Source organism: Elephas maximus, chromosome 15 (assembly GCF_024166365.1).
Source record: "Elephas maximus indicus isolate mEleMax1 chromosome 15, mEleMax1 primary haplotype, whole genome shotgun sequence".
NCBI lineage: Eukaryota > Metazoa > Chordata > Mammalia > Proboscidea > Elephantidae > Elephas > Elephas maximus.
This window is the reverse complement of record NC_064833.1, coordinates 42550195-42565183: the sequence shown is the minus strand read 5'-3', so window position 1 is coordinate 42565183 and position 14989 is coordinate 42550195. Positions and strand designations below refer to the sequence as shown.

Below are 14989 nucleotides of genomic sequence, written 5' to 3'. Positions count from 1 at the left end.
AGTATATGATACTTAGATATGTAGCCTTTGACCTAATAGGAATCTAAATAGAGGTGGTTCTACTTCAAGAATTTGTAATACTCCCTTCACTTTAACACATGAATATGTTCAATATTGGCAAAAGAACACGTTGCTACCAAAACTGAAATAAGATCCTTGAAACAGAAAGGATGTTGCCATGGAAAAATGAAGTAACACTCAGTGCAGCTGTGATGCATTAATGAATAGGATATTTTTTTAAAAGATCATTTGTGTTTGGTGTGGCTCAGAGGGTCCCAACCAGATGGTTTCCATGAACATGATCTGACCCCCGGCTTGAGGACTTCTTACTGGCAGATTACTTCATTTTCTTTCCCTTGGATTGTCAGATCCTTACATTAATACAGAATTTACTGCTGCAGATTTATATTCAGTTACATAAATCACTCAACATTTTACATTAAAACCACAATTCTAGACATACAGTTTAACAGTTATTTTAAAAGTATAAAAAGATTTATTTGATAGCTTTAGTATATATAATATGTAATATTATAATAATTTTGAGCAGTTTGGGTTGTGTATATATAAAAGAATCAAAACGTATGTATATGTGTATACATATATACGTATATGTTTTGATTCTTATTAAGGGAATCTTGACAACATGTAAACATTTTAAAAGGTTATCTTTTAGAGTTGTTACATTATCTCATGCTGATGTACTGATGATTCTGTATGTATTGCTTAGGTAATTTAAATTTGGGGAAACTATTTTTGTATTAGAATTCTGAAAAATATGATTTAGGAAATCTTGGCATAATTAAAGGTTATTTCTCAGGACATATATGTATATATTTGTATATGGCAGCATATTTAACTAATTACCTCATATTATTAAAATTATTTTTCAATATGGCCTACATTAAGTGTTAATTATTAACTCTTAATACCTTGCCCTTATAACCATAATTAATAAAGGAGAGTGTGATCTTAATGTCCCATTTTAAAGTGAGTAATTATCACTAGAGAATTATGGTAAATATTTAAAACCTCAGTGTAGTAGATCTGCGACAATATAGACTTCTGCTTCAGAATAAATAAAATATTTACTGCAATCTTCATCAGAATAAATAAAATATTTACTGCGATCTTAATCAACTACTAACACATAAAATCAAACCCACTGCTGTCAAGTTGATTCCGACTCATATTGACCGTATAGGACAGAGTAGAACTGCCCCACAGAGTTTCCAAGGAGTGCCTGGTGGATTTGAACTGCCATCCTTTTGGTTAGCAGCCATAGCTCTTAACCACTATGCCACCTGACCTAATTTTATCTTGCAGCTTAGATAATTTCTAGAACTAATTCTGGATCTCTAGAAAATTAACTCAAACTTCATAGAGCAATGTTTTTATTTTTGTAAAATTATATTTTTCTTTACTGAGTTCATCAGTTTGTCTATGTACAGAAATGTTTAAGCAAAGGTGAATAATTTTGCTTTATTTATCAGACTAGCAAATAAGGAATTCTAAGCCTGTTACATTACGTGTCATTACACTGTAACCAAGAATATATTGGCAGCAAGAGAAAGCATATTACTTTATCTTTAGTTATCTTTTATTAAAATACAGTCTCTTTGCTGATATAAATTCCTAGAATATCCAAGCATTGTCAAGTGTCTTGGTTATCTAGTGCTGCTTTAACAGAAATACCTCAATTGGGTGGTTTTAACAAACAGAAATTTATTTTCTCACAGTTTAGGAGGCTAGAAATCGGAATTCAGAGTTCCAGCTCTAGAGGAAGGCTTTCTCTCTCTGCCTGCCATGGAGGAAGGTCACTTGTCTCTTCCTAGCTTCTGCTCCTGGGCAGTCTTCATGTGGCTTAGCATCTGTCTTCCCACATCTCTGCTTACCTAATCTGCTCCTTTTATCTCTTGTAAGGAGGCTGACCATTCAAGATGTGCCCTGCACCAATCCTGCCTCATTAACATAACAGAAGAATCATTCCCAAATTGAATTGTAACCATAGGCATAAAGGTCGTCAGGATTTACAACACATATTTTGAGGGGATACAATGCAGTCCATACCATCAAGCAAATCAATATTTTATCACTTCACAGAGCCTTTGTATGACAAATATTTTGCAAAAACCTCAAGGTCATATTTTGTATTTCTTGAAGAAATAACTAAAGTATGTTAGACTGTTGGCCACTAGTTAACCAGGTACAGAATATTATCTTGTAACAGCCAACTAAGACTACTTGACTTTAATCTATATTGCTTCTGAATTTAGAGCTCGTGAGTTCAGTTTTTGATTTGGGCTTAGTCTTATTTTAACTGTCTTACGGGCTGGATGAAATCAGCAGAAATTTTTTTATGGTAAACTAATAGGGTCACTATGATTTGGAATTGACCGTAATGGGTTTGGGTTTTTTTTTTTAAAAATAACTGTAATGAAGAAAGGGGAGAGTAAAATTTTTACATGAAATCACAGTTTAGGTAATACTTTGAAAGGTGACAAAAGCAAGTAATAACTAATTTTTAAGTCTTTTGAATTTTCTTCATTACCATATATTCTTTATATGCAACAATTGTGATAGATAAGTACATACACTTGAATTCTTGGTGTTAGTTGCACTTGAGTCGGTGCTGATGCATGGTGACCCTCTATACAACAGAATGAGGTGTTGCCAGGTCCTTTGCTATCTTCACAATTAGGTGTTAGAGTCCATTGTTGTGGCCACTGAGTTTTGAGTGCCTTCCAACCTAGGTGGCTCATCTTCAGCACTATAAAAACAAAACAAAAACCCAGTGCCATCTAGTCGATTCCAACTCATAGCAACAGTAATCGTTTGTGATTCATAGTGTTTTCACTGGCTAATTTTCGCTAATTTTCTGAAGTAGATTATCAGGCCTTTCTTCCTAGTCTGTCTTAGTCTGGAAGCTCTACTGAAACCTGTTCACCATGGGTAACCTTGCTGATTTTTTTTTTTTTTTAATAATTTTTGTTGTGTTTTAAGTGAAAGTTTACAAATCAAGTCAGTCTCTCACATATAAACTTATATACACCTTACTACATACTCCCATTTACTCTCCCCCTAATGAGTCAGCCCGCTTCCTCCTTCCAGTCCTTCCTTTTGTGACAGTTTTTGCCAGTTTCTAACCCTCTCTACCCTCCCATCTCCCCTCTAGACCGGAGATGCCAACACAGTCTCAAGTGTCCACCTGATACAAGTAGCTCAGTCCTCATCAGCATCTCTCTCCAACCCATTGTCCAGTCCAATCCATGTCTGATGAGTTGGCTTCGGGAATGGTTCCTGTCCTGGGCCAACAGTAGGTTTGGGGACCATGACCGCCGGGAGTCTTCTAGCCTCAGTCAGACCATTAAGTCTGGTCTTTTTATGAGAACTTGGGGTCTGCATCCCACTGTTCTCCTGCTCCCTCAGGGCTTCGCTGATTTTTTAAATACCAGTGGCATAGCGTGCAGCATCGTAGCAAATTGCAGTATGGCAAACTGTGACAGACAGGTAGGTGGTGGAATCTTTGTATACATGTAGGTAAAAAGAGGGACTATGTGATATAAGCATGTTCTGCTTTAATGTTTGTCTGGTGATATAACCTGAACAATTGTTCCTTACATTTTCGTATGTAAAGTAAAAAAGGATAAGCCGAGATAGGTGTTTTGATTTATTTTCTTTCTTAAGCTAGAGCAATAAAATGCTAGTGAATTCTAATGTCTTACCTGATGTTAACAAGATCTAATGAACTGCAAAAAGGAGGATTTTTTCACCTTTTTCTGCCAGCACATTTTCTAACTCAATTGTGTTTCTTAGAAAGAATGGTGGGAAGGTAGATACATTTTCATCTCTTGTCACTTTGCCCCTTTGATCAAGTTTATAGGAAGAAACAACTTTTCAAGTATTGGGTTCTTGAGTGAAATTAAATCGTAAGGATGTAACTGTGGGACATTTTATTTTTTTGGCTTGTCAGTTTATCCTGGTGAGGAGAGTAGGTGTTTGAGGGTGCTTTTTTCCTCCCAAATTTAGTCTGACCCAAATATTGTAATTCTGCTTTTGTTTTCTAGCTTGAAGTACAATCTTGGTGTGTATTCATTCCAAATGATAGCCTGCCTTCTCCAAGTACAATTGTATCAGGTGACATTCCTGGTACAGTAAGAAGTTGGTACCATGGACAAACTAGCATGCCGGGAACTCTGGTCCTTTGTTTGCCTCAAATAAAGATTATTAGTGCGGGTCATAAGTATATGGAACCTTTGCAAGAGATTCCATTTGTCAATCCACGACCTATCCTTGAAGAAGGTACATTTAAAAAATTATTTTTATGGCTATTATATACTAATATATATACTATATATAGGGTTGCTATGAGTCGGAATCGACTCGACGGCACTGGCACATATACTAAAATTTTTAGATTAATTTTTTTAAATATGCCAGTGCAAATGTGAATCAGTCTTCTCCTTGAAAGATTCTCATGTCCAAAGTAAATGAACTAAGTAATGCCATTTATTTTGATCACGTAAGTATATAAAAATGTATATTGTCTGCAAAAGATCATGTGCAGTGCAGTATAATTAGTAAAATGCTAAATTGGATCGTATATGTGTATAAAAATGTATACTGTCTACAAAAGATCATGTGCAATGCAGTATAATTACTAAAATGCTAAACTGAAAAAGTTAACTTGGGAAAAAATTAGTTCTGGGTGTTTGCATTAGGCTGAACTATGATACATAAGTTGATCATAATTTAAGGTACTTGACTGTTCTAAATGAAGATATTATTTACATCAAGCATAATTTATTCCTAGATTTTTTGTTTATTTTGAACCAAGTATATAATTGTGTGATGATTGTAGCCATGCCTCTTTCTTCAATAAATACTTGATTTCTTTTATTGCAGTGTTTTCAGGTGCAAATTTATACCCTTTTGAACTTTTGACATATTCATTCCAAACAATATGTGAACCTGGAAAAGTGTTGAGTCACAAAGTAAATAATATGGATGTATGTTTTAATAACAAGGCTCAATTTTTGACAGAGCTAAACAGGTCAACACCTTGTTCACATTATTAAGATGTAAGTGTGTGAATCTGATATCATTCAGATTACTACACGTACTGTTACGGAAAAGCAGATACAGTTTGTGTAAGCTACGACTGAGATGTCGCTATCACTCTTCCTTTCTTTGTACTGAAATTTCTAGTGAAATTTAGTTTGATTTATCAGAAGTAAGCATGATTTTACTGTCAGAAATTAATGTTGGTATTTAGTAATGTGAATACCATTATCATAAAATCATAGAGCCCGAAGGGTTAGAAAGAATGTTTTTAGAATTCTTCTTGTGTGATCTTTCTCTTGATGCAAGGAGCCTTTCTCTATCATATTGGACATATCCATCCTCTGGTATTCACTTTTGGTTGCAGGAAATTCTTCATTATTACAGCAGTTACTGTGAAATATATTAAGGGTATGCCGGCCTCAAGGCCAGCTGCATTGGGGAGTGCTCATTCTTTGATTTTTCAGATTTTTTACATGGAATAATTTTTGTAAGATTAAAAGCTTTATTCCTTGTTTGTTGTTGTTGTTGCTTATTAAAACTCATTGAAATTTTTTTATAAGAGCCTTTTGAGATGTAATTTATATATCGTAAAATTCTTCCTTTTAAAATGCACAATTCAGTGATTTTTGGTATAATCACAAGATTGTACACCTATCACCACTGTCTAATTTTAGCTCATTTTCATCACTCCAGAAAGAAATGCTCTACCATTCAGTCTTTCCTCATTTCACCTGTCTTCTTAGACCCTGGCAATCACTAATCTACTTTCTTCTTCTAGGAATTTGCCTATTCTAGACCTTCATATAAATGAAATCATATGATACTTGGTCTTTTGTGACTGGCTTCTTTTTTTTTAGCATAATGTTTTCAAGATTGATTCATGTTGTAGTATGTATCATTCCATTTATAGCTGAAGAATATCCCAGTGTGTGCATAAACCTTTTTATCCATTCATCAGTTGATGGACATTCAGGTTGTTTCTACTTTTTAGCTATTATGAGTAATGCTAGTATGAACATTTATTACTAGTTTTTGCATGGATATATGTTTTCATTTCTCTTGGGTACACACACACACACACACGCACCCCTAGGTGTGGAATTGTTGGGTCATATGGTAACTCTGTTTTAAGCTTTAGAGCATCTGCCAGACTGTTTTCCAAAATATTGTGCCATTTTACTATCACACATCAATGTGTGAGGGTTCCAGTATCTCCACATCTCTATTACTGCATGTTATTGTCCTTTTTTTTTTTTTAATCATAGGCATCCTAGTGGGTGTGAAGTGGTATCTAATTGGCATTCTGATTTGCATTTCTCTTGTGATTATGATGTTGAGCATCTTTTCATGTGCTTGTCCTTTGTGCCTTACTTCTTTTTATATCTTCTATTCAGCACCTTTGCCCACATTTGAATTGAGTGGCTTATTTGCCTTTTATTGTTGTGTTGTAAGAATTCTTCATGTACTCTGAAAATCAGACCCTTAAGAGATATGTGATTTGCAAATATTTTCTTTTATTCTATGAGTTGTCTTAAGTTTACACACACACGCACAAAGGTTTGCTTTACTTCTGTCAGGTTGCTGACATTACCAGTTCAGGACCACTTGAAACTAAATTCTTGGTTAGAACTTGATATAGTACCTAATTAATTAATTAATTTATGTTTTCAATTTTTTTTTTTTTTTTATTTCACAGGTAGGTAAAAGTTTCTTAAATTTCAGAGCAAGAAATAAACAATTGTTGCTTTTTTTGTTTGTTTCATAGTCTTTTTTGTTGTTGAGAGTATACATAGCTAAACATATACCATTTCAACAGTTTCTACATATACAGTTCAGTGACATTGATTACATTCTTTGAGGTGTGCAACCATTCTCACCCTCCTTTTCTGAGTTGTTTCTCCTCCATCAACAAAAAATCACTGCCCCTAAGGTTCCTATCTAATCTTTCAAGTTGGCCGCTGTAAGTTTAATCCCATATAGATAGTTCTTAAAAGAACATAATGCTCCAAAGACAAGAAGGCAGGAAGGGACAGGAAAATGTTATGAATGGAAATGGGGAGCCCTGGGTGAAGAAGGGTAGAGTGTCGACACATCATGGGGATTGCAACCAATGTCACAAAATAATTTGTTTATTAATTGTTGACTGAAAACTAATTTGCTCTGTAAACTTTGGCCTAAAGCACAATTACAAAAAATAATAATGATGCTCAAGGCGGACCTGTTTCCTTATTTAAGTTAAACTATTGTTTGGTTTTAAGAAGACTTCAGGGATATTTTTGGTTTACGGTTTTGATGATGCCCTTTGTTTTTTTTTTGTAAAATATTATCTAAACCCACTTTTTTTTTTTTTTGTATGTTGGAAAATTACTCTGTTACTGTTATTTGTTATACTCTTTCCACAAAGTAAACTGCAGTCATAGAAATATTAACATGCACATTTAAGTTGTAAAATTCTATAGGAAATCAGTCTATTTACCCTCCCTCATCATCTCCAAATTAATATGTTATTGTTCTCATATATTTAATTCTCTTATTTTTTTCAAACTTCCTAAAACATCATATTATTTTATAAAATAATTGTTTAGATTTGGCTATATATATAACTTGTACAAAGTTAGGACATTTTAAAAATAAAGGACCAGATAGTATTTTCAGCCCTATTGGCCTTATGCTTTATGCCGCAACTACTCAACTATGCTGTGTAATACAAAAAGCAGCCATAGATAATATGTCAATAAACTGGTACGACTGTGTTCCAGTGAAACATTCTTTACAAAAACAGGTGATGGGCCAGATTTGGTCATAGACAGTAATTTGCCAGCCCCTACACTAGCGCCTTACTAGTCATCCTTTCTCACAGCTCAGTCCTTGTTTCTGATTCAGATAATTCTTCTTCTGCTTTAAGTACATCCTTTAGGTTTTGTTTTTGTGATGGTTTGCTGTTAGAAAACTGTCTCAATTTTCTTTGTTTGAAAATGTCTGTATTTTGCTTCTTTTTGAAAGATATTTTTTAAAATTGGGTGTACAGTTCGTTGTTGAGAGTTACTTTCTTCCAGCTATTAAAGATACTATTTTGCTGACTCCTGCTTTTCATTATCCTTTTGAGAGATCCGCTCACTATCAGTGTGTGGCTCTTTTGAAGATATTTTGTCTTTTCTCTGACTGCTTTGCTTCTCAGTCTTTGTGTTTTATTTTTACTACTGTTGTCTTTTATGAATTCTGCAAGTTTGCTGGCATTGTCTCTTCAGATATTGATTGCCTCTGCCTCATTCTTTCTATATATACGTTAAACTTTTTTTTTCTTTTTTTCACTCATTTTCATTATCTCTTTTCTGAATTTTTTTTTGTTGAAAATATGCTTTTCTTTACTTTGGTCTTCCAGTTCATTAATTCTCTTTTTGGTTGTGCCTGATACACTGTTGAGCTTGACATTTTTTTGTATAAACTTTTATAGAAGTCTATCATATAGAATTGTACACAACTTGGAAGTGTACACCTTGATATATTTTTGCAAAGTAAACCTACCCCAGTTACCAGCACCTGAATCAAGATCAAGAATATTACTGGCACCCAAGGAAATCATTTCTAGCCTCTTGCCACTCAGAGGCAAACCTCTCTTGACATTTAAAGGTATAGATTAGTTTTCCTCTTCTTGAACTTTATAGTACTTTATTTATTACATTTTATTTTTTATTTATTACAATACTCTTTTCATTTTGATTCTTTCTTTTTTAAAGCTGCTTGCATTTTATTCATATTTTCCAGGCTTCCTTTTATTTCTTGAAACATGGAACATTTTATGGTATTGCCAAATATCTGCTGACTCTTGCCTGTTATGGTTGGTATTCTTTGTGTATTTTTTGTTTCTTTGTTGATTTTTCTTTCCTCTTGAGAGTCACTTATTTTCCTGGGAATGTTGACTGGAAATTTTTTAAGGCTAGTCTGAAAGACTTGCATTTTGGTCAGGTTGGGGCATTACCATTTCAGGACCCCAAAAAATGGACCACCTAAAACTAAATTCTTGATTAGAAGTTTTTATGCCATTCAGATAATAAAAATTCAGACTACAGCCTCTTATGAGAGCTTTTTTTTTCTCTGTTCAAGATTCAGTTTTCTGGTAGAGTTTGTGAGAGGGTCATACAGAGAGGGACAGGGCAGCTTATTTCAAATTTATGCTAACATTTAGATTATAGCCATTTGTTTACTAGCTTTATGTCCAGTTAGTCTCTGTATTGTGCACTGGCCCTGCGCTTTGTCTTCATTCAGGCTTGGCTGTGAAAAGGATACTCAATTTAACCAGTTTTGAAATGCCTCGAGGTGTTTGCTCTGCTTACTTCTCTGAGTTTCTGGGTTCTCCAGACTCTGGACTTAATAATCCCTATTTTTGGGGGGAGCTCATTAATGAATTTAAGAATATATTGTTAATATATGTGTGTGTGTGTGCAAACATAAAAACTTGTATTTTTAAATATTCTATGTAAGTATGTTATAAATATATTCTTATACTTTTAAATTTCCTAATTTCTACTTGTTTTTAGCAGAAGACACTAAATCCACCATTTTGCTGAAAACAGTATTCATTAGTGATGTTTTTAAAGATGTTGTGACAATAATATGCCCCTTTTCCCTAATGGATTTTATGAAAGGGCTGATATATACTGCCCAAGCACTTTTATTTCTGTAGTACTCTTTTAAAATCCCTCTTAATTTACAAAACTCCTGCCAACTTCTACTGCTTTTTCTTTTTATATGATAAATTATTTTATTCTCATTTTGTTTTTCAAATACGTTATGAATGACTTAAGACCTACGGAAGTTTCCATCAAGACATCAAATATTACTATATTCTCTGATTTTTTTTCTAGGACTGAGTTAGGCAGCGACTTAGTTTATTTTGAACTTTTAAAGAAAGAAATTACATACCAGATGTAGAGGGCTAGAATCGTATAGAAACTTCCAAAGCCTATTTTTCACACTCCCTAGGAGAATATAGAGTGACTGTATAATCAACATTGAAATATAAAATAGAAACAATTTTTTACCCATATGGTAACTCATTGGCCAAACCTACCCTGATGAAAGGAGATTACTTCAAGAGATTTAAACTCTCTTTAGGTATTAAAAAGCTGTGGATATTGACTTCTTATGAAGGACCAGAAATGTTTTCTTTTTTTTCTATTTTAAAAGGTATTTGTAAAAATATTTGTGTGTAACCCTTTGACGCATACCCATAAGGAATTATCTACTCTCTGCCTTTACACCTGTGCATAAAGAATCTGGAGGTCTATTTACTCATTCACTCCCACTCAGCCAGTCTTCCTGGTTTCAGTGTGATGCCTACATTCTCCTTTTCAAATATACTTGAGTATTGCAATCTCTCTAAGGGCTGATGACATAAATCAGATTACATTTTCATAATTTACCCCCCTCCTGCACCTTAGAATCACTTGCTATTTGTTTACACATTTTCTATCTTTAAAACTTTTGTGGTATCTCTTGCAATCATAGCAGAGAAAACCATGAAAAAAGCCACTTCCTTCAGTGGTAGAATTCTCGCCTTCCATCTGGGAGACCTGGGTTTGATTCCTGACCAATGCCATCTCAAGTACAGCCACCACCCGTCTGTCATTTGAGGCTTGTGTGTTGTTATGATGCTGAACAGGCTTCTGTGGAACTTCTAGACTAAGACAGACTAGGAAGACAGGCTTGGTGATCTATTTCTGAAAATCAGTCAGTGAAAACCCTATGGAACATAATGGTCTGAACCTGTTGTCACTATGAGTCAGGGGCCCACTTAATGGCAGCTAACAACAACACAACGTAATGGCAAATTCAGTGGGATCAGGATAGAACAAGGGAGAACACTAAAGTTTATGGGAGAGAAGTAAAGGAGTAATCTATGAAGGGAACTGAAAAGGTCAGATGAATAAAGGAAAAACCATGAGACAATAGTCTTATGGAAGAAAAGGGTTAGATTATTTTAAATGTAGCAAGAATGCCCAGTTAGGTAAGGACTGAAAGTGTTGAAGGGATTTGACGTTTTGGTCATTGGTTTTTCTTATCACAGTACCTTCTCAAGAATGAAGTTAATGAATGTCAAGTGATGGTCACTTGAAGACTGAAGAGAAAATAAAGAGTTGATACAATAAATCTGCAGTGTTTTTTAAATTAATTATTTGAGAAAGACAGGAGAGAGAGAATGGTGGTGGTTGTTGTGTGATGTCAAGTTGATTATAACTCATAGAGACCCTATGTGAGAGTAGAGCTGTCCTGTAGGGTTTCCTAGATATAAATCTTTAAAGGAGCAGATCACCAGGTTTTTTCTCCCACAGAGTAGCTGGTGGGTTCGAACTGACATGCTTTAGGTTAGCATTGAAAAAGATGAGAGAGAGGATGTTGGTGGTTGTTGTGTGTCATTGAGTCGATTATTTTATGGACACCCTATATGACAGAGTAGAACTGCCCCATAGAGTTTCTTAGTATGGAGGAATGGAGCAGACCACCAGGCTTTTTCTCCCACAGAGTGGCTGGTGGGTTCAAACTGGCATCCTTTAGGTTAACAGCTGAGTGCTTAACCATTGCATCACTAGGTTTCTTTTAGAGGATCGCACCTAGATGTATAAATCACTTGATATTCTTTTGTTGTAAGCAACAAAAACCAATTCAGAATAACTTAAGCAAAATTGGAATTCATTGAAAAGAATGAAGTGGCTAATGATATCAAGGGAAGGACTAAAGACCCATTCTTTGAACAATTTTCAAATTCTCTGACACTATTCTATAGCCCTCATGGCATAGTGGTTAAGAATTCGGCTGCTAACCAAAACGTTGGCAGTTTGAATCCACCAGCAGCTCCTTGGAAGCCCTGTAGGGCAGTTCTACTCTGTTCGATAGAGTTGTTATGATTCGGAATTGACTCGACGACAGTGGGTTTTTGGTGACACTGCTCTGGCTCAAGGTTTAAGCTCTCAGATGCTAACCAAAAGGTTGGTGGTTTGAACCCACCCAGCAATTATGAGAGAGAAAGAAATGGCAATCTGCTTCTATAAAGACTGTAACCAAGAATACCCTACGGGGCAGTTCTCCTTCATCACATGAGGTCACTATGAGTTGGAATTGACAGCAGCCAACAACAACTCTTTTGATTAGAACTTAATGACTCATTGTCTATATAAATCTATAAAAAACAACTGACTTTTAGTTAAAATTTCTACATGAATATCACCATTTGGCTCTGGTAGTTAAGAAGACCTTATATTTAATTAAAACTTTTTTTTCTTTTTTAATTCATTCTCATAACTCCTGATAAATTATTTTTCTTTGGCATGTCTTCGTTATTATTCTGGAGTTCTTAAATTCTATTAAAATAATAGTTCATTGAAACCAGTTATTTAGATTCACTATGGTATGAGCCTCAAAGAAAAAAATTTCCTAGATAACTAAGGTTTTTATACTTAAAGTCTTATTTTGATGAAAGTATTTTGTATATTGTATATATTCTCTGCCTTCTTAAGCAGGAAATCCGGTATAAAATTTAATCTTTTAAAAAAATTATCCAGGTTTATCATTATGAGTGCAACTAGAATACAAGTAATAAAATGAGACCTTTTTATACTTACCTTAAGGCTTTATCGATATCCTGAGATATCTGAAAGAAACATAAATTTGACGTAATGTGCATCTTGTCCAACTACATATACATTTGTGGGCCAGGGCACGCAGGTGTCTGAGTGCCAGGATGCCAGTCCCCCATTTGAGGTCCAAGCAATGCTTCTGCCCAGCTGCTGCGCAACACCTAGTCTGCAGCAATGGAGGCCCAGGCCCAAACTCCCAACCCCAGTCCGCCTTGGCACACTCAACTCGGTGGATCTAGTCCCTTTGTTTTGTCCACTGTGGTTTCATAGAGCATTGATGGAAAGTGTGCACCCCGGATGGCCCAGCCCTGGCTGGGACGCCCTTGTCCCCCTTGGCCTGCACTGTCCCCTCCCCATGCAGTTTCTCATGGGCAAGCTGGCCTTCCCTGCAGCTGGCTTAGCAGAGAAGGCTGCGACAGCCAGGTGGAACTCCTACCGAGTGCTCACCTGAGGCACCTGCACCGGGAGCTGCCTTGGCTGCACCCACCAACCATTCACCTGAGGTGTCCACAATGGGGGCTATCTGGGTTTTGAGCCATACAGCAACCCCCAGGCCGGTACACCCGGGATCCTGCAGACAAAGGTGTTTACACAACATCCAAGTCACATAATGTCTTGTTTCACAGAATGTATCATGTATGTTAAGTAACAGATACCTATACATTAAAACCTTTGAAAGCTGGAACCTGTGTAAGGCAGAATCCAGTCAGAAAAGGAAAATTCAAATATTTTCCACTAACGGAGAGCTATAGAAAAGTGGCAAGATTGCATGGATCCTGTCAAAGGTGGAAAACTTGGTAGACCCAGAAAAACAAGGCAGTCCCATCGAATTCCAGTTCTCACAAGTATCACAGTTTTTTTTTTTTTTCTTCCACCTATATCCCTCTTGGGAGCCCTGGTGGTTGCAGTAGTTAAGAGGTCCGCTGCTAATCAAAAAGGTTGGCAGTTCAGATCTACTATGCACTCCTTGGAAACCCAGTGGGGCAGTTTTGCTGTGTCCTATAGGGTCACTATGAGTCGGGATTAACTCGACAGCAACGGGTTTTTTTGTGTCTGTTTTATATCCCTCTTCAGTGCTATCAGAACACGTGCTATTACCTAGCCCTGTTACCACTTAAAATCTCTGTTGCTCATTCCATCTTGCTTTATATTTGCTGTTCTGTCAACCATACTCTTTTATTTTCTGAATTCCTTATTTGTTGTCCCACTAAGAATCTCATATATTGACTCTACAGTGCCAAGAGTGTGTTGGATCCTAGAGATACAAATTAATTATTTTGAGTACTCATCAGTTATTTATTTTTATGTCAGACATGACATCAGACAATACAGTTATAAAATTAAGGTATTTGCCCTTTCATCATAGAGCATCTCCTGATGTTGACTCTTTTTGATGGTTTTTGTTGACTTCTTTGATCTTAAGTCTCACAAGCCAACCAAACTTCTTATTTTTTTTTAAGAACCACTTAATTACATGTAGTCATTTATTTCTTCTCTATCCAGTGCTGTGTGTTAATTTCTTACCCCTTTTCCTCATTACTCATCCCTTCGTTATATTTGGGTTCCCAGTGAGTTTAAAAGTTGAAAATACCATAAGGCTGGTGGACTGATAGTACTACACACACACACATACAATATAGATTTTAAGAAGTTTGTTATATTAAATACATGGCTCACTCCTTAACTTTTGGAGCTCCTGAGGATAAAAAAAAAAAAAAAATTCTATTTGCAAGAAGTTATTTATCCTTGATATGTACGTGGTTACTGAATCGTTTGTTTATTGAAGTATTCTTCTCAATAGCTTGTCAAGTATGAGAAAGCAGGCACCATATCTGTCTTGTTCTAATCTGAATTCTGATTGTCACATGATAGGTACCCAATAGATGTTTGTTGAATGAATGAAGTTCTCATAAAGCAGTGCAGATTTTTTCCTTCCAAATTTATTACAAAAACAACTCTGTTATTTTAAAGAAGGGCAGTATTGTGTAGGGGTTAACAGCAAGGGTCTTAGGATCGAACAGTCATGGACTGAATCCTGCTTGGTATCTATTACTCCACTTGGTGTCTTTTTCAAGGGGTTGTGAGAATTAAATGAGATAATGTATATAAGTCACCTAGCATAGTGTAGTAACTTGTGATAAGTGCCCAATAAACTATATGTAACACAGAGAAAGTGGATAGCATAGTGACAAAAACTGAGAATCCTGGAACCATGTTTTAAATCATAGCTCTGCTGCTTACTAACTTTATGGCCCTGTTTAGGTTACCTGAACATTTGCCATAAAGTTGAT

General features: G+C 35.5%; 1 protein-coding gene across 15 annotated transcripts in view; it reads left to right on the top strand.

Annotated features, from left to right (window-relative positions):
* Window positions 1-14989, top strand: part of VPS13B (vacuolar protein sorting 13 homolog B) — a 915182-nt gene that overhangs the window by 475263 nt on the left and 424930 nt on the right. For 14 of the 15 annotated variants that reach the window (XM_049854597.1, XM_049854595.1, XM_049854593.1 and 11 more), the window contains one exon: window positions 4068-4302. The exons of the other annotated variant lie outside the window; for it this stretch is intronic. In XM_049854597.1, the coding sequence (XP_049710554.1) occupies window positions 4068-4302 (235 nt within the window). The remainder of the gene's footprint in view (window positions 1-4067; window positions 4303-14989) is intronic. 15 annotated transcript variants of the gene reach the window in all.